General features: G+C 45.1%; 1 protein-coding gene across 5 annotated transcripts in view; it reads left to right on the top strand.

Annotated features, from left to right (window-relative positions):
* Nucleotides 1–19,809, top strand: part of LOC102055836 (contactin-4) — a 339,085-nt gene that overhangs the window by 277,683 nt on the left and 41,593 nt on the right. For all 5 annotated transcript variants that reach the window (XM_055709999.1, XM_055710003.1, XM_055710002.1 and 2 more), the window contains one exon: nt 19,467–19,594. In XM_055709999.1, the coding sequence (XP_055565974.1) occupies nt 19,467–19,594 (128 nt within the window). The remainder of the gene's footprint in view (nt 1–19,466; nt 19,595–19,809) is intronic.

A 19,809-nucleotide genomic window follows, 5' to 3' on the forward strand; every position in this document is an offset into this window, starting at 1 on the left:
CTTGGTCACTGCTGTGCAGTGCTGACAACAGAGTGGTTATTTCATTTGTTTTAGCGCTACTCTCTCATCTGCAAACTTCCCTGAAAGTTGAGCACTCTAACACAGCATAAACCTCTGGATTCTGATTTCCCAAGGGAATATGGCTCATGCACTGGTAGCGTAAGGCTGGGTGGGAGCTCGGGTTGCCTGTGCGTTTACTTACAGATATCTTTGGTACTGGTTATTTGAACTGGCTGTTAGATATTTCAGCTGGTTTCCACCAAGGTTAGGAGAGGAAGAGAGATACCTCAAAAACCAGCAGGTGTCTTCAAAGCTTTGTGAAAATAGCCAGCTGGGAAACAGAGACACTGTTATTTCCCCTTGGTGGAACACTGTCCCCTAAAGTCACACCCCAGTAACATGAGGGAGCCACACCAGAGCACCCCTGGAGGGTGCAGACATCTGTGCAAGGCTGTACCTACAGCCTTTTCCTGACCAACCTTCTCCCGAGGCACGTAGGCGAGAGGCAAGTATAGTCATAAAAACTTGCTAAGTTGTCTGTACCTCGCTGCCCGCTGGTGACAGTCCCCATGCCCAGGCTTCAGGCAGTGGCTGGGAGGATGGGCCATGAGTACAACACGCCTCTGAGCAGCTTGGTGCTGAGCTCAGACGAACCCACTGATGTGCCGGTCGTGGTGGTGGTGGCGGGCTCACCGCCACGCTGCCCCTGCTCCCCCCAAGCACACCACACCAGAACCGGGGGCCTCCCACCCGGGCACCGAGCCCTGAGTGGGAAACCAGACATGAAATGTGCCCAAGCAGGTGTGAAATTTCCTGCTACTTCAGCCCAGGGGGTTTCTGCCAGCCAGGTCGTCCAGCGGGGCCTATCTGGCAAAAACATCTTAATGAGCACCGCTCCGTTGAGTTGGCAGTTGGACCTGGTTAGTTCTTGTACACGGTCGGTTGTGTCTCTCATGGGGACAAGGGTGTTGAATCCTCGCCACTGCCTTGATTAACCACACCGTCCTTGTGGTCTGGACCTGGATGCTGTGTGAAATGCTGAATTAGAAAATTATATTGCCCTATACGATTGTGGCATTGTTCATCAGCACTGCCTGACTTCACGGGCAGGAGAGGCCAAGTGCCTGGTCCTCTGCTTGACGTTGCTGTGCCTCTGATTTCTTCAGTTGCTGAAATATTATCTCCTTCCCGGTATCCTGGGGGACAGCAGCATTGACTGGAGTCCAGTCCTTGTACTTCCCTACACCCACGCTTACGTGTGGGCTTCAGACAAGAACTTCCTCGGCTGCTGAAAAAAATCTGTTGAAATATAGGAAGAAAGATGCCAAGAAAAGCTGTTGCAGAAATTTCTTCGTGTAGGGGCACAAAACAGAACTTTTAGATGAGCGTGGGAGAAGAAACTCTGGTTAAACTGATGTTAGGGTCCTTTGAGTTTCAGAGAGGCACCTGAACATCTGGATACTTCTCCAAACTGCACTTGATCATGTGAAGGTTAATTGATATAGGTGGTCTTTTCAGTTCCAGGTGGAGTTAAAAGCAACGTTAATGTATCAGTCCTTGCTTTGAATTCTGATGTGCAACCTGACGGCTACCATGGCGATTGCTTGAGCGTTTCTCCTGGGGCTTGTGTGACTTTTCAGGTGGAGTGTAATTCTGGGGACTCCTTGCTGGAGATGGAATTAGCGTGCATCAGATTTTACTGCTGGGACTCTTGCTCTGGAGGCTACTGCTGTCCAGGAGGCAAAGCTAAGTGTGTTCAGTGTTTGCCCAGACAGCAGAGACTACCATGGGAAAAAAAGAGAGCTTTATTGTTTTAGGTTTCATATCCTTCTCTGGAGGCTGAGGTAGCGTGTACTGCACCCCTAATGAATAACATGCCCTGAAGGTATCTCTTACTGGTGGTTGAGAACTGTGCAATTGTGTTATTAGAAATTCCACCCTGGGGTACAATTATATTATTGCAGTCATTAAAGGCAGTTCATCTCCATAATAATGGAAATCCTGCCTGGGAGGCCAAAATGAGTCAAAATGATGTTAGTAGCCTGGCTCCAGAAGGTAAATTTTCTATAGAAACAGCTATAGCACAGATACAGATATATTGCAGATGCTGCTTGGAAACTAAGACTGTTTCTGTATGGGTAAAGATACAGAGGTTGTTTTCTGTCCTTGATCTTCCCTTCGCATTGCGGTGCAGACCAGCTGTTAACGCTTTGTGGGAAAGGTCCTCAGTCCTGCTAATGCCGCTGCGCAAAGCAGCCTCACAGGGCCACTGGTAGAGTGAGAGCCGGTGAGTGTGCTGCGGCCACAGTGTTCCCCACTGTGGTGGTCCAGCCCCGGCCGGCGACCAGGCACCGCGCAGCCGCTCACCCACGCAGGGATGGGGAGGGAATCGGGAAGGAATGTAAAACCCGAGGGTGGGAGATAAGAACAATTTAATAATTTGGACAGAAAAGAAAGAACAGTAGTAACAACAACAATCATTGCCATCATCATCATCACAGTTATAATGGAAGGGTGGGCAAAGGATAAAATCCAAAGGCAAAGGGAGAAGGGAAGACCAGTGATGCGCAGGACAACTGCTCGCCACCCGCTGACCGATGCCCAGCCAGTCCCCCAGCCACGATCCCCTGGCCCCGGCCAGCCCCCCAGTTTCTGTCCCAAGCACGGTGTCCCACGGCATGGACTAACTCTTTGGCTGGTTCAGGCCAGCTGTCCTGGCTGTGTCCCCTCCCGATTCCTTGTGCCCTCTAGCCGCCGGCTGGCAAGGCCCGAGAAACCAAAAAGTCCTTGACTTTGTACAAATCTTGCCCAGCAACAGCTAAAACCATCAGTGCGTTACCAGCATTGTTCTCACAGCAGAGCCGAACCACAGCTCCTAGGAAGGGAATTAACTCCATCCCAGCTGAAAGCAGGACACCCACCTTCCACACCATCGGGACAGGAGGCGTGACTGAAGTACCGCGGCCCTTTGGGAAAGCCTGGCTCAGGAACAGGGGTACCTTGAGGTAGGAATGGCCACCACAGAGCTGGGCAGGCTGCATCACTGCAGACAGTAGTGCACAAGCAGTGTTCAGGACCCACTTGCCACAGCACACTGCTCAGGCAGAAGTCATTTTACCCTTTTAGGATGCACTCTTATGCCTATAACCTGGAAGTCTGAATGAGTTGTTGAGATCTGCAGCTGGCAGGGAGTTGTTCCAGAAGCCAGCAAGCCCAGGGAGCTCAAAGTGGAAGCAGTGTCTTCTGGTCATTGCAAAACTGTGATGTGGTTTTGGGCGTCTTACGGGGCACGTTCCTCAGAGAGAAACATTTGAGTTGAGTTCAGAATGTTTCTCACTTACCATTTGATTCTCCTGTATTGATATTTCATATTCATTTTCATGTCTATCCTCTGATCTTTTTATTCAGACTTAACAATAGGAGAGAAGAGGTTTTGGAGAGCTGGGATCCCATTACCTAGGTTCTCTTTTCTCCTGAACAGCTACATCAATGTGACTCAGAAGTGATGCTGGACTGAATCCTGTGAGATCGAGGTGGGGGCTGTTGCTGGCCAGCTGCCCAGGGAGGGCTGGCATTCGAAACCAGGCAAAAACTCGTCAAGTGAGGAGGGCACAGACTGTAGAACCAGGACTTAACATTTTTTATTTACATCTCAGCAGCACTTTGGTCTTATAATCTTAAGCCTTCATCCCCCTGATTTTTTGAAATAAGGTAGTCAATGTCAAGTGAGTTTTTGGATATAAAATACATAGCATCTCAGGCATTGTATACCAGAGATATAGGCATCATACAGGCATTACATACGGAGACATGGTCTTCTGCAATTGTTGCACCATGCAAAAGACAGATGATTTGAACTGTGCCTATACTTTGCTCCAAAGCTGTCTCAGAAACCAAGTCAATCATTCATAGATATCAGTGGGAGTTACAGAGGTAGGGATAATTTTACATGAGATTTACTAATATAAAGCAGAAATCCATAGTTACCCACAAGTTTGGAAAAATTTCCATTAATTGACAGCCCCTGTATAAGTGAATGAAAGCAAGTCCTTAATGGAGGGCTTTCCTTTAAACTCCTGAAGCCAAGCATCCTCCTGTCTGTAGTATTTCCCATTTGTGACAATTATTTCCTGGCATTGCACTGCATATATTTTTCATCAGCAGGAGTGGGAAGGGAAGTCACAGCAGTCAGATTGTTCTTGCAGGATTTTTTTAATCCTTTCATAATAATTCAATTACATCTAATGCAACAACATTAGATAAATTTGTTACTGAGACTAGTGCTTTAAAACCTTTATTTTCAGGTTATCTTATCACAGAAACCTTTCAATTTCTTCATAATTATGGTGTGACTCCCACAGAGAACTGTGCTCGGTTGCAAGTGCGAGTAGTTTGTCCTTGCAGTGGTGAAAATCGGGAGTCACTGCAGTTGTCAGTTCATTCATTCAGCTTTCCTGGGTGCAGGGGGGAGAATCGGGCTGTGTGTGATTAGAGACAAATCCTGGAGCTACATAGACCGCTGCCAGCTGAAATTAAAATAAGCCTCTGTCACATCTGCTCCCACGCTCCAAACTGTTGGAGGAACATCCTGCAATGGAACTGTAATTCTCTCTGAACTGTGCACCAGAAAGCATTTTTGAAATAATTTAAAACACTTAATTCAGCAGTTAATTTAAAGCAGTTCATTTCAAAACAATTAGATCTCCTTTAATTTTCATATGTTTGTCTATAGCCCACGAAAAAAACCCCACTGCAGCCGTGAAACCTGCAGGTGCTGCCGGGTGGGTGTGCAGCACCCGGGGGCTGGGCGGGAGGAGCTCTGGGCTTTAACGTTGGAGCTGAGACTGGTCCTGTCGTCCGCGCCGACACACTGGGGCACTTTGTCACTCCATGGTGCAGGCTGAACTGTCTTCTGATAACATACCACCCGAGGCCGTTTTGTTGGAGTATCTTAAGAAAGTTTCTCATGAATTTGGTCAAGGGATGTATTTTGCTCGTGGCGTGGGATGATTTTGCTTGGAGTAGCGCTGGAAGGGATGGTTAGGGCTGCTTGCAAAGGGGTGGCTTGGTAAGGCAAGGCTTGCATCGCTTCCCTGCCAGCCTTCCCTCTTTTCTCAGGTGCTTGTTTTGGATTTAGGGAAATGACTTTTTAATTTACATGCCGTAATGGTAATAATTACATGTATTCATTTCTCACAGAGCGTTTCAGTTTAGATCTCAGTCTGTCGGAGGGCCGCACTGTCGTTCCTCAGAGCGGAGGCTGTGGCTGGAGCGGGTGAGGGAGCTGTCCTGCTCCGCTCTCGGTCCACCCTGGCTGCCCACTGCGCTTCTGCTCCTCTGCCCCCCAACTGCAAGCTGTGTGCAGGAAAACCAAGATGGCTTTTGTTTAGGGAAATTCTGTATTTCTGCCAGCCTCGTCAGCCAGTGTGTTGATTAGCCAAAGCAGGGGGACGGGCTGTGGTACAGCAGCTGGGTGGGAAATTTTGGTCTGGGCTAGTGCTTGCTCTGGCGGCTGCACGGTGTGGGAGAGCCCTGCTCCGGGATGCTTCGGGGCATCGCTGCGAGGAGGGCAGCAGGGCCAGCAGTGCTGCCAGCTCCCTCATGCCCTTGGTAAGAGCTGTGTGTGTCAAAATTTAATGTGTATTCCTTTGAAGTAAAAAATGTTTAAAATACGTACACAATGGTCTTCACTCCTAATGTTCTCCTAGAGCTATTGGAAGTCACATTTACCCTGCCACCAGACGTGCACTGGGTCTAGGACAGAAAAATAATTGTACTTTTAAGCCCCAAAACAAATTGCCATTCTCCCATTCTTGTTCATGTAAAGCCCTTACATCATTAGAGCTGTTTCTTTTCTGTGAATATACAGTGCATGCATTGTTTATACAGTTTAATTGTAAGGAAAGAAATTCATAAAAAACAAATGATGTTCTGTGCTGGTAGCAAAGAATATGAAAGTGTCCAATTAAACAGCCACTCAGTATGACTTGCATAATAGCAACATCTGTTATCTTAATTAAACAAGTTTCTGTATAAAGGGACCCTCATAGTGCACTTTGTTAGAGCAGGATCTGACCTAGATACTCCAGGCACACTCACTATCTTCATGGAAATTTTCCCAGTTGGTCCCATTATCTTGCAGTCTTGACAAGCTTTGTGATATATGAGCACACTCTTGCACGCACAAAGCCATATTGCTTAAAGCAGGAAGATTTTTATATATATATATATATATTTTTTAGCTGAAAACCAATAAAAACACAGAAAAGCAACATATAGTGGCATTTACCCATTGAATTCAGTCACAGAAGCATTTGGAAATGTAAAGAGTGCTCAGGTAGCTCAGACCTTGTCAAATAATGTTCAGGAGGGAGAAGGCACTTCCAGATTTGTGTTCAAAATTGGCTTATGTGCTTCAGGATTTAAGTAATTTAGGTTCAGGTTCTTCCAAGTATTTCATTGCTGCTGTCCACCATAGCCTAGAGTTGGAGATGATCTAGAAGGGTAGGTTCAGTTTTGAAAGTCCCAGTGCCCTAGGAACTTCTGAAAGGCAGGTGAGGACCTGAGGCCGGGAAGGGGAAGTGCGAGTCCGATGCGGACTCGGGGCTTTGTGCCCATCCGTGTACAAAAACCCGAGGAGAGCCGCCCTGTAACCCCAGCCCCCGCGAAGGTGACGTGCTCTGCGGCTCAGGGTGCGCCAGGACAATCAGGAGCCCCGTGCCTGGGGCTGTAGCACACCCGGCAGCTGTAGCTGAAAAGCCTCTTGGATGTGCTAATGCACAGCTGTGCCTGCCGGCTTATTAATACGGGCAGTGAATGTTCATTTGTTCATAAAGAACACCACCAGCCCAGGCAAGCGCTGCCAGCTGCGTCGGAGAGGATGCTGAAGGATGTCCTCAGTGCCTAGGCCAGCACAGAGCTGGCAGGAGCCACGAGGTGAAGCCCAAAGCAGCAGCCTCTCCTCCCAGGAGCTGGAGTGGCGGTGGCCAAAGGAAAGCAGAAAGCTCTCAATTGGTTGGGGTGTTTTTTTCCCATTGTCTTCTGCACTGCAAAACTGTTCAGCAAGACTTTTCTGGGAGAGGTTAGCCGTGGTTTTCTGGAGAGTTCACATCCTCAGGACCTGCTTAAAAGGGTTGTTGATTTACAGATCGCTCAGGTATTATTTTTGTAATGGGAATTTTAACATGTTCACTTTGACACTATGTCATTTTGAGAAGGAAAAATTACGAAATCAGACAAGAAGAGAAAGCCTTTTCTCTTATCTTTCAATGTGTCTTGAGTTTAGCAGGTTGTATAAATTCCAATTTTTTATTTGTTGCCTCAGACTTCCTAATTAGTGGTTAATTACTTTAAACAGCCAAAAAGAAAATGGCAATAGGACAAACAGCACATCTTTCCCAATCTGGTGCCAGGGTACAAACTGTAGTAATATTTTTATACTGATTACTTGAGAGATGAATTGCCAGCAATGGCTTTTGGACACACAGTCTAGTGACACTTCAGCAGAAAATAAAACCTCAAAGGATGCTTCCCATCATTGTTTTGCATTAATTGTGTTGACTGTCTTGTTTTTTTTTTAAATAAAGCACCTTTGCAATTTCTTTAAGGCAGACAGGTAACCAAACCATCAATAACTTGTCGGGTTTTCATTACATCCTGCCTAGGCAAAATGAAAAATGACACCCTGCAAATAGCTTTTTGAAGTTTGAATTGACAATGCAGCATTCATCTTAGTTTTCAAAGGCAATGACAGAAGACAGCTCTACTTCATTGGAACATCTGAAATAACTGGCATGTCAACTTACTTTAACCAATTTTCTGCAAAAAGGGAACTAAAATGAACCAGGAAACCACTTGATTCAGTAGTCAAGAGGCCTTGGAAAGCAGTTATAGAATCATGGAATGGTTTGGGTTGGAAGGGACCTGAAAGACCATACAGTTCCACCCCCCTGCCATGGGCAGGGACACCTTCCACTGGATCAGGTTGGTCCAAGCCCCATCCAGCCTGGCCTTGAGCGCTGCCAGGGATGGGGCACCCACAGCTGTCCTAGGCTTGAAGGTCTCATGGCCATGGACTCTTTGTTTCCCAGCTGGTTTTGGCTCTGTGTTGTTCTGGAAAATCACTGTTTAACCTAAGTTTGTCGTGGCTGTGGGTCCATCAGTTCAACACTAAACACTCGTCGTTTAGTGCGCGCTAACGCTGAGAGCCAGTGATCTGTGTGATCTGAAATCTGCCGGTGAAAACCAGTCAGTTCTGCTGTACCGTCACCATCTTCTTGCTTCCTAAGGGTAGTTACAGGGACCTGTTTTCTTTCCGTGTGTCTGGCAAAGATAATAAATTCTGTTCCTCTGGTAGTTTGAGATATCTATCGTATACTTGTATGCACAACCCTGTGAATGGTCTCTCCGCAAAGCTTGGCTGTCCATCTGTTTTGCTTTAGCAGCTTTCTGATTGTCATCAGCTTTGTTTAAGGAAGATGCTTGCTAACAAGCACCTTTCCTCACCGCTGGTGGTGAAGTTGGTGATTTCAGTTCATTCTTGCATTGTTTTTTCCTTCTGTTCTTGATCAAATGTCTATAGCGAAAGGATACTTCAGAGGAGTTAGAGATTTATTTGGAATCCAGTTTCGGTGCAATTTTATTTTGTATGTAGGCTGATCACTAAAATTTGTGCATTCATTTATCTGCCCCTGTAGAGCTCGGAGATCATTTCCTATAACCAGCCACAAATTGTTGTTGCGCACACCCGAGATGCTGGTGTAACCCCAACCTGTGCCAAGTTTCAGCTGGTGTTCCAGGCATGAGACACTCTCTCACACCTTGACACGCTCTCCTGTAACATCAGCAATCTGTTCCTATTTCCCCAGCAGATTATTTTCAGCGTGGTGTTATTGTAGTATTCATTGATACACATGTAGGACATCATTACTACCGCTGCTGGAATGAGTTTGTGACCACAGCCCAGCCGTGGTTGACCGAACTGGCGGTGCTGCTGTGACCCAAGGTATCTAGAGAAGTCAACAGGCTTTTCCTTGTGGGCTTGTTTATTAATTTTTAAATTAGAAATTATTTTATTATTTTATTTTTATATTTTTATAGCTTAATGTTTATATTGTAATTAATTTTTAAAATTAATAAATTATTTTTTAAAGTAGAACCCTGCATGCAGAGGTAGGCAAAAGGGGAGGGTGAAGCGCCCAGTGAGCCCCATCTTGGAGGCATCAGCCCTTCAGAGCACAGTCAGATGTGTCCCACGTTTACACATCCTTAACAGGAATGCTGTCACTCACCGCATGCTGTTAAATAGCTGCTGCTTTTCCTGCTTGAGGTGTCTCATCTTTATCATTATATTAAATTCATCTCGAGGTACTGTGCGTACGGCTACAAATTATTTCTCCCTGTCTGTAAAGGTGCTCCAGGATGGAGTGAGTTCCTCCCCGCGGCACTGTTGTGCCGGAGGCGGCAGGACCTGGCTCCCGGCGGCAAGGCAGGTTTCTCTCTGTTATGAGCACACGCTGCAGCCAACACTTTCAAAAATAAATGTCTGTAATTAGTCTCCTAAATGCAATTTGAAATTGATGTGTGGTTCACGCTTGTCCGCCAGTTGAAGAAAATACTAACAGTGATTTCAGTAAGTCTGTAGCATTTTGAAGGAAAAAATTATTAACAAATATATCTTCTCCTGGATATTCTCATGACTAAGAGCAAGAAGGTAATGATTTTGCAGTTAGGGCCACACTTTAAAACGCATGTTTTAATTCCAAGGCAATAATTATATGTCTACAGCGGGAAAAGGAGTCCTAATGAACTTTTTAGACAACCTACCAGACTTGGTAATATTTTTGATGATTATTTAAACATCATTTTTAAGTGATGTAAATGTGTCTTTGGATCTTGCAAATTATGTTAATGTCAATTACAAGTGGAGTGGGTAATTTATCTTTGTACTGTGGGCATTGAAACTAGAGGGAAAGATGTGTTATCTTTGAAAGACTATGCCTTTGGGCTTCTATTCGGGTGGTATCAGCTGGAACAAATAAGCTGAGAATGCTTTTACTGCTTCTGCTCTAATCTCACGAATGCTTCCAGAAATGGTTTGTGTCAGCAGCTGATGCACAGAAAATTTTGCACGGATTTTTTTTTTTCTCATAAGAGAATAATTTTTATGAGCTTCCATGGAGTTCTCTTTAATGCTTCTGTTCTCCAAACCTCTGAAGCGTTTGCTGTAGGTAGAGGGGGATGGCTTGTCCTTGCCGGGGAAGGAGTTGTCACTGAGGGTGGCTGGAGGCTGTGCTTCCAAATTTGATTCCTCAGGTTTCCACTGTCCCTCTTCATAGAGTAGGAGAAGTCACTTAATCTCGGTGCCTCTGGCTGTAGGCACTGGAAGAATGAGCACAGCAAATACTTCACCGAACATTAGGTAGACTGAATGCAGTAGTGGCTTCGCAGCACCTGCTGCTTTCTGCGTGAGGTTCCCATTGCATCCTCAGGAGCCTGCTTTGCGGCGAGCAGCCTGTCTCTGGGTGGGTAATTGTGCATGAAGGGACGTTTTAGCCTTTCACGGGCCGGTTTGCAAGTGTGCTTTGCTTTGCCCCTCCACTGCCACCAGCAAGAGCTGCTCCAAGGGGAGTCCTGGGGCTGCCGGTGCAGAGCACCCCCATCCTTCATGGTGCTGTTGCGGTGTTCACAGTTCACAGCAAATGGCCAAATAAGTCTGTAAAAATAAACTGCGAAGCTGAAGAGTCATGTCAAAGGGCAGTTTCCCATGGGGGGTGGTCTTTATTTCCCACCAAAATCGGTGGAAAATTGGATCTTTGTACATTGGACGCTTCTAGACTTGCAAAATCTTCCCATATAGCTCAAATATCATTGCCTCATGTCTCAGGAATGAAAGCTGTAAAAACAAGCTCTCCTTTGCTTTACTCAGATCTGCTTCCTCAAATATTTATTTTCATGACATGGTCTTTCTTACTGTATTTGTTTTATTTTTCTGCGTAGTGAAAAAAGAGCAGTAAGGGAGAGAAGGCAAAAGGTTTCTATTATTTGAAATTCACCACAGCCGCCTCCTTTCCTTCAGGGTCCCTAGCAGTGCTGGTGTTTGGTTTTCATTTGTTTCTTCCTGTTATCAGCATCCCTTAAGAAAGACATTTTGTAGAGAACTGTTCTTCTTGAATAACCTAGGGATATTTTTATATTTGAATTATGACTCTAGGCATCTTCAAACAATTTACATGAAATCTCTAATATCTGTAAGTGCTCCCTTCTTTCCCTCCTGATGCACCGCTCCTTTGGGGTGAGGTTTTGTCACTTCCAGACTTGTCTTAAAATTTACGGACAAAAGTGAGGATGATGACAAAACACAGCTTTTGTGTTTATAGATATTAATATAGGCCTGGTGCAGTATTATTTATTTGGACTGCTTCATTACTGCAGATAAACAATTTCTTGAAAAAGAGAATTGTGGGAGAACTTAGGATGCCAGATCCGTGACTGCTTTAAGCTGATACTGAATTCAGTGGAGTTATGTTGTTTGATGTTGCCAAAGGGGCCCCTAGTATATTCTCAAGAATATTTATCTGAGCAAAATATGTTCTTTTCTCTCTCTGGGATAATATTTACATGTTTTTATGATAATCTGAAAGAATCACAGTTTATATTCTCCTCACCTTTAATTCTTCATACTTAACAAGCCTGTAAATGAAAAGCCTGAAATGAAACCACATTTACAGACAACGGTTCACACTCCTGGAAGAAGTGTTCTTAGTATTTTCTCAGAGATCAATACTGAGAATTAAGTAAGAAAAGAAGTGTAGTCCTCTGTATTTTTCAATGCAGCAAGGCAAGAGCAGCTATTACGTAGAGGATCTTCCAAAAGATTAATTTTAATTCTTTGTGCTTTCCTCTGGTAGTCCCAGAGCACAGACAATGCCAAGTCAACCCCAGTTCTGTGCACCATGATGTCTAGCCAATTCACAACTGCTGTAATTTAGCAGTAAACCTCCTGGTGTCCTTCATGACTCCAATGTACCAGTAAAAATGGTGCAAACGTGGCATCCCTCAGTGCCTTCTCCAGCCAGTGCTTTCCCTTGGACAAAATAGATCTAGGTTTTAGACTGAGAAGCACTCCCACGACAGAGACCCCAGCACCCCCGTGTAGTTATGCCACACACAACCTCAGGAATTCAAACACTGCAACCTCAGGCTCTTTAGCTCCATTTAAAATGTGACTCCAGCAAAGCTTGTGGGAAATTTTCTGCTGAACTCAATGCAACAGGATTTTACCTCAGTTTATTTTGAGCAAATATAGTTCTTACCTGAAAATTAATTATAGTGAGTTTGCTGTTAAGAGACCTGCCAGTTGTCATGGAAAAGAAAGGCCTTATCTAATGCTTGCTTTCACCAAGACATGCACTAAATTAAATGGGCTTTGACTGAGGCTGTAAATTAGCTCAGGCTTTTCTGTGAACCATGAAAAGACAAGTAGTTATAGACAAATAAGTACTGAAGCAGCTGTAGGTGGTTATCTAAATCAAAACTAGCAGGTGCTGGACAAGGAGTTGCAGGTGCGTAGAAGACTGCGTGGTATAACTGTGCACATCAGTTGTGAGTTTAGGTGGATGACCAAATGGAAATGATTGTAATGCTGATGGACTTATCCTAACGGCTCTTAGACGTGAACCAGGCTTGTCCCATCTGCTCATGTTGCCTGAACACAGCCCTCAAGATGTCCCACCTTGGTGGCAGTGTGGACACCATCCCTTCCACACCTATTTTCAGAAATGTGTGAAGTTTCAGGACTTGCGCAAAGTCCCAGCCTGGAAAGCTTGACAGGGAATGCTGAGCATTATTGGCCGGTATTGATGCAGGGTGGGAAGTCTCAGATGATGCAGCAAGGCACTGCGTGGGGGTTAGGGTCAGGGCTCTGCCCGCGCCCTGTCTTCCCTGCACATCAGGGACCATCAAGGGTGTCGAGCAGAGCCCCAAGAAGTTGGCTTTGACCTCAGCATATACTTTAATGAAGATTAATGTCATGAAGCAGAAAGCTCTGACCTTACTGTTATTTATTTATGCACCATAAAGGTTGTAGTCACACAGGAAGACAGCGTCCCAGGGCCACAGAAATTCTTAGCTGTGGACCATACTCTGAACCAGCCCGTTCTTCAAGTGACAAGCAGGTACTCGTGAGCAGTGTCCCTGATTTCAGGAAGGGCTATGCTCTGAGCAGTGAGTTCTCTATCGCAGCCAAACCTGTGAGTACTTGTAAATTTTACTGTGTTTTCCTGAAATAGCCTAATGGCCAATACCGCATTTATGACATCATTTTAATAATCCCAGTCTCTGCCTCATTGCATGGGAAGCGTTATTAAAAAGGTAATAAACTGCTACAAAGGCATGTGATAGAAACAGAAATAATTTGATAAATAATGCAATTGCCTGGAATCATTTACATTTGCAGTAGAGTTGTGCTGTGAAGCAAAGTTGCTGTTAGGCTAAAAATTGCTCTAGATATTCCTGTCTATGAGCTGTGCATATGAGGCTGAGCAAATACTCCGCTGAGACTGCAGTCGGGTATGCCTGGTGCTTTTGCCTTCTTCGGCTGCTTCCAACCCGCCCAGCCCAAGCAAGGCGCTGAGGATGGACAATAGGCCATTCATCATGTCGCCTGAAATACACTGTTTTTCACAGGTACATTTAACCTAAATCCTCTCTCAGAAGACGGATTATCTCTTAGAAGAACTCTGGCACCACAGTCTCTTTTCAATAGCCATGTCAACCACTGCCACAAAGACTGTACATGAAGGGATCAATGGTAGTTTTATCTCAAATTGCACTCAGTGTGTGTTTCTTCCAGCTGACATTCATTTAAATGCTTACTCTAAGACATCTTTTCTCCCTGTAATAGAAAAAGGATCGGACATCCTAAGCATTGTTTCCTGGGGGGGGTGGGGGGTGGAATATTTACTTGGCTAAGCATGAAATATTTCAGATGCATGTGTTTAATCAACAGTGAAAGCAAGTGTAGTTATGCTTGTCTTTCATAAATTAAAATGCTAAAATTATCAGATAAGAAGCAACATAGGTTATTTCATTGCAGCAGTGCTAATAAAACCATTTGAGAGGGAAAAAAAAAAAGTCATTTTATAATTACAAGCACTTTGCTTCAGAAACACTGGAGCTCTAATCTGCAGTCCCATAGTTGCGCTGCTCGCCTGCGTGCTGCATCCCTCGGGAATGCAACTGTTGCTGTCGCACACACAACCTGCCATATGTACTGCGTTTGTAGCCCATTCATATTCCACATGTTTCCATCTGCTGAACAGAAAAATAGAGGGCAAGCTGAGAAGAATATATTGAGGGATACCCGCACTATCATCTGTCTGGTGCAGGTCTTCTGTCAGTGATGTGTGTACGTTGTGAGTTAGAAAATAATTCGCAATGAAAAGGTTAGTGCATGGACCTGCTGCTCATCCCTGCGAAGGCTTTCAGCGGGCGGCTGCAAGGTGCAGGAGAGGTCGAACAACCCCCGGCCGTGCACTGCTGAGGTATTTGCTTCTTGGACCCGCATAGATTTTTCTTTTATTAAACAACAGAGCAAGATGTTACAGTAGATACTATTAGCCTGGGATTTTTAAGCAAACGCTGTGTCAAAGCATGAGGTCAAGCCTGAGCAGCAGGTCGTAGGCATGTTTTGGTAGATGCAAGTGATGCATCCGGATGCCCAAAGGTCAGATTTCCTTGGAGCTGGGCTGGAGGTAATTACTGATACTCAGTTTTATGATGTGCTCTGGGAGTTTGCAGTTTTCAGTCATTTATATTCCAAATAAGGGCTTGATCTCGTTTTCACAAAGTCAGTGATAAAACTCTTACTGATCTCAACAGGACATATTCTATCTCTAAATGCATATGTTACTGACTGCAAAATATTTATCTGCTCCTGGGAATCCTGCCCAGCAGTGGGGGATGCTGTGGTGAGCTACATGAATCAGACCATTTGTGCTTGATTTGGGGTTGGAGGTAACACAGCCTGCTGGTGGGTAACACATCAGGTATGGCAGATGGATCATGAGCTGAAAACTAAGTGCTAATAGATCAGACCAAAATCATTATACGCTGCTGGTTTTTCTCATGCTGCTCCAGCTCTGCCTGACCTCTGCCATTCATCTCCAGCTGCTGCTGGAGACACTGAGCAGGTTCGTATTGCTGTCCTGATCCAGGCGGAGGGCTGTGCTGATGCGGCCATGATGCCAAGGTGGTCCTTTCTAGGTAGCTTGGGTGTCTTTGCGTAGCAGAGCTCTGTGCAGTTGTAGCACACGCCTAAATAATTGCCATCCATAAAGATGCATCTTTGTCCTTCGTGTACTTTTCAAGGTTCACACCAACCAGACAAATGCTTTTAGATGCCTCCATTGCTGCTGAGCTGGCAGAGGGCACACGCAGTCGTCAACATCAACATCATACAGCATCAACAAGAAGCTGCTGTGGAAAGTGTGTGCCCATCGGTTTTAAGACAGGCTTCTTTAGGGTAATGCAAAGTGTTCAGCTTGTAATTTTTTATGATTGCTACAGCAGTGCCAAAAAAAAAAAAGGGGGGGGGGGGGCAAGGAAGGCTAGGGAGGGATGTTTTTCAGCATTTTTAAAGGTCCTTTGTCCCCAGAAGAGTTTTGATCAAAACACTGACAAAGTCAGCTCTTCCTGGGGTAGAACCCAAAGCTTTGGTTTAGGAAACAAACAATCCTTTTATCTCCTAATTTCAGATGTGTCTCTGCTCTCTGTGGACCTGAAATCTCCAGCTGACAACACAGACCAATAGATTGTCTCTTACGAATGCTATGTTTAAAATAGATGACCTTTCTTTATATAAGGGTGCCTAACTATCTTATATCGTCTGTTTTTTCAAACGGGTATTTTTATCTTCTTTGATTTTTCTCTGATACTAGCAATGACCACGAGCCAGGTTATTGGTAGAGCAATTGCATTAGCCTGTATGAGAAGAGATTTACATTTTTTAGTTATTGTTACCACTGTGGTGGTTAGAAGTGTCAGGGAACCCAGAGCATTCAATAGCAAGTCAGTAGCTCATTTTATAAGTTTGTAGTGGTTTGAAGAGAGGTGCATACTCAGCAACCAAAACTTTATTCTGAAGTAATGTGTGTTTATCGGAAATGTCATTTATTTTTATGTCTTCCTAGGCATCTTATTAGAAAACATTTGGGGGTGTATTTCAGAGAAGGAAGAAAGCATACCAAAGAGTACTTAATTTAATTTGAACTTTATGTCTTGAAAGAACTTTCTGAGCCGAACTGCTAAAAGTGGTTGATGAAGAGATGTTTGCTTTCAAGCCAATTAGCAGTTTGAGAATCCTCAGTGGCCTAAAATGAGCGTCTTCTCTCGTTTAATGCAGATATGTCTGCAAAGAAAATTTGTGAATTAGCAAAATCAGTGAAAGTCCCTCCTACTTCCTCAACTAACTGTAACAAATTTCAAAGTGTTAAAATAATTACTTGTTAACTTCTAACACATTGGATTCAAATTAGAGGACAAAACATTCAGTGTAGAAAAGCATCTTCAGCAAAAAGAGCCACATAACCATAAGGCCTCCTAATCAATGAGACACAGTAAGGTTTTAATGGGCTGATTTATTTAAAAGAAATTTAGTTAACTTGCACAATTATTTGTCAGGTTTAATGCTGGTCGTTTACAGGGGTGTGCAGGGAATTACTTAGTTACCTGATGAGAATTAAATGTGCCTGGAGGCTCTCTGGGGAAAGGGTTTGGGACTTTGGAGGACTCGGTGCAAGTGTCACCTGAACTCTTTGCAGCATGTTGCCAGGGTTGAAGGATGTGTGTGTGTTAAAATTGTGAAGCCAGCGGGGCCACGGCTTTCCGCTTAGAAAGGGAAGGCAGTAACGACAGGACTGGCTCCCTGAGACGCACCAGAGCTGATGGGGGATTGACTGTCCTCATCTCCTCATCCAAAGGTGGTCTCTGCAGCAATCCAGTCCAAATTAACTGCCAAGTAATTTTACAGTGGGAATAAAGATGAGTTAGAAGGAAACCAATAGCATGAGAAAGACAAAGACAGAAAAGGCATTACGATTTGATATTAGAGCTGGCTTCATCAACAGATACAATTAAAATGATCTATGGAAGAGATTACCCCATAAATAGATTTCAACCATATGGATAAAAGTAAAACATAAATAAATAAAAATAAAAACTCAACTGTACAGAAATAGTCTAAAACATCACTTTTTTCTGGATTTCTAAGGATGGCAAAAATGCCAAAGGAGGCAGTGCAGAGCCTGGCAGGGGCAGTGCTGGAGCAGGGTGGTCCTTCTTGGGCTGAAGCATATTGCTGAGCTTGTTCTATCGTTTATATTGATTTGAATTTTAATGCATGCCAAGGGCACCTTCAGCTTTCTGAAAGGCACTATTGTTTCCGAAGACCTGAAATTGATAACAGCAGTAAATAATTCCTTGGGATCTCCTGGTGCTGCTGCTGCCCACGCTTCTGCACTGGAGGCCAGTGTGGCAAGTCCTGTGCTCCAGCAGACGTTTAATGTAATACGTGCATTGATTTGTGCCAACATAATAGTGAAGATAAGAGACAAGTAGCTGTATGCTGCTCTCTTCCAATTATTGAGCTGGAGCAACTGCTACAGAAGCAAATATATGGCACTGGACTCCTGCAAAAATAAATTACAGTAGTGAATGTTACTGACTGCAACAATTTGGAGACCTATAAGCTAGGTGAGAAACTTCTATTAATATCACTGCTACCGATGTGTGAAATACAACCTCTGTCCCTGGCCTCTGCCAGCTGGCCTGCATGTTGTCGTGCTGCTGCAAGAGCAGGTCAGGGAGGGCTTCCAGGACAGCGATCCAGTGGCTGCTGTCAGAGCATCTCGCACCCTCTTCCTCCTCCTCGCTCAGTACCGTTGTTGTAAAGACGCTCAGACTGTCCCATTTTTCGAAGCAGGTCTGTACATGTGGGCCGAGCAGCCCGTGTGTGCCCATCAAGACACGGCATGACAAAGGGCACCCGCGCCGGCGCCCTTAGGCGAGGTGACATCTCCCGAGTCTCACTGGAGACCATGTCCAGCTCGGAGGCTGCAGCTGGCTGGAGCCTGGGGAGCCCCACGGCTGATGTGGGCAGATGTCCCTTGCGCTTGTGGTCGTGCCTCGTGTCATGCTGGTACTTCTTCAGCTGCCTCAGCGCTGTCTCATGGCTGCCAGAAAAGCCTCAGGCCGATTCATGCGCTCTTGGGTGGGAAGAGCCATCTTAGCATCTCTGCAGCGGTGCAGGTATTGTTGGCGAAGTTTCTTTCCTCCTGATTTCTCAGCCCAGTTGTGCAGAGTTTGATTGGCATTAGAGATGCAGGAAGGCTGCTTTCCTTACTCTCAAATTAGTTAAATTGGGAAATAATTGAGCAAAAAAAGGCAGGATTAACACAAGATTTTCAGCACAGGTCTGAAAGTGGCTGGAGGGGAGAAAGCAGATTGTGCTGCGAGGCATGATTCTGAGCAGACAACCAGGTATTTTGCTAAAAGCGGTGGTATTTGGCTGGTGGAAAGGCTTTCCTGATGTGTCCTTAGATTATGCCTCCACAGGGCACAAGGCATTAATGTTTCTATGGGATTTACTGGGCAGAATCAGGTTTTCTGTTTTCACTGACTTGGAGCAGAAGGAAGTGGCAGAGGAGACAAAGCTGACTGTGAGCCCAGGGAAAGCCCGACATGCAGCGCTTGTGCAAGAGGGGCCGGGGGTCACCCTGGGGATTAACCCGTCATCCTCACCTGCCTTGTGAGCCTTGGAGCCATGTGCCACTGCAGATAACACCACCATTTTGGTGGGGAGTGCATATGTGAGGAGGGGGTGGGAATGAAATAGGATTTTATTATATGTTTTTTAACCTGCCAGTGCAGCTGCAGATAAGCCCCGCAGGCTGAGCTCTGCTGCAGGCAGAGAGGTGGAAAGCATGGAGGGGAAGCTTGGCAGCGTGGTACCCTTGCTGGAAAGCCATCAGCCGTCTTGAAAAAAAGCAGCAGTGAAACACCTGCTTCATTGCATCTGTTCGGCAGAAGCTTTTACATTGTTAAGCGGCGAGCGTGGAGATTTTTAGATGTAGCCTGTGTATCACATGTTGCAAGGGTTGTCATGGTGAGTGCTGAATATCAAATTATAGACACGTGTAAAACCTACACAAGCTGCTGGTGTGTAAATTAAAGTTGCCCTCAAGTAAAGACACAGAAAACTCATGTAAATGATGCATTCAGTATTTATGAACTGCGTCCTGGGAGATTTCTGTCAGCTAAACTCTGTCTGTAACGTGCAATGGACTGTCTGTTGTTCAAACCATCAATAATTCACGCAGACTTGAAGGAGTTTTATGTTGACTTAAAAAAAAAAAAAAAAAGAAAAAAACAAAACAAAACACGACAACTTGTGTCTGTTGTCTTTCCAGAATCACTGTTTTGGATGATGGGAGCCTCCGGATTGTCAACGTCACCAAATCTGATGCGGGAAGTTACACCTGCGTGGCCACAAACCACTTTGGGACAGCAAGCAGCACAGGCAGCTTGGTTGTGAAAGGTAATTGTCATTTTTGTTGCCTATGACTGATACTCCATCTCTAGTGTTTAAGAGCATCCCGAGCAGCCCTAGCATGCTGCACCTTTCCCCTTTGATGCTGATGCAAGTGGAGCCTGGGGAGATTAAAGTGTCTTTTGCATCTCAGAAACCTGCTGAGCCTTGTGGGTGGGAGACAACGTTAACAGCAAGGAGGTGTCTGTGGTTGCGCTGACTGA

This window comes from Falco cherrug, chromosome 4, assembly GCF_023634085.1.
Source record: "Falco cherrug isolate bFalChe1 chromosome 4, bFalChe1.pri, whole genome shotgun sequence".
Classification (NCBI taxonomy): Eukaryota; Metazoa; Chordata; class Aves; order Falconiformes; family Falconidae; genus Falco; species Falco cherrug.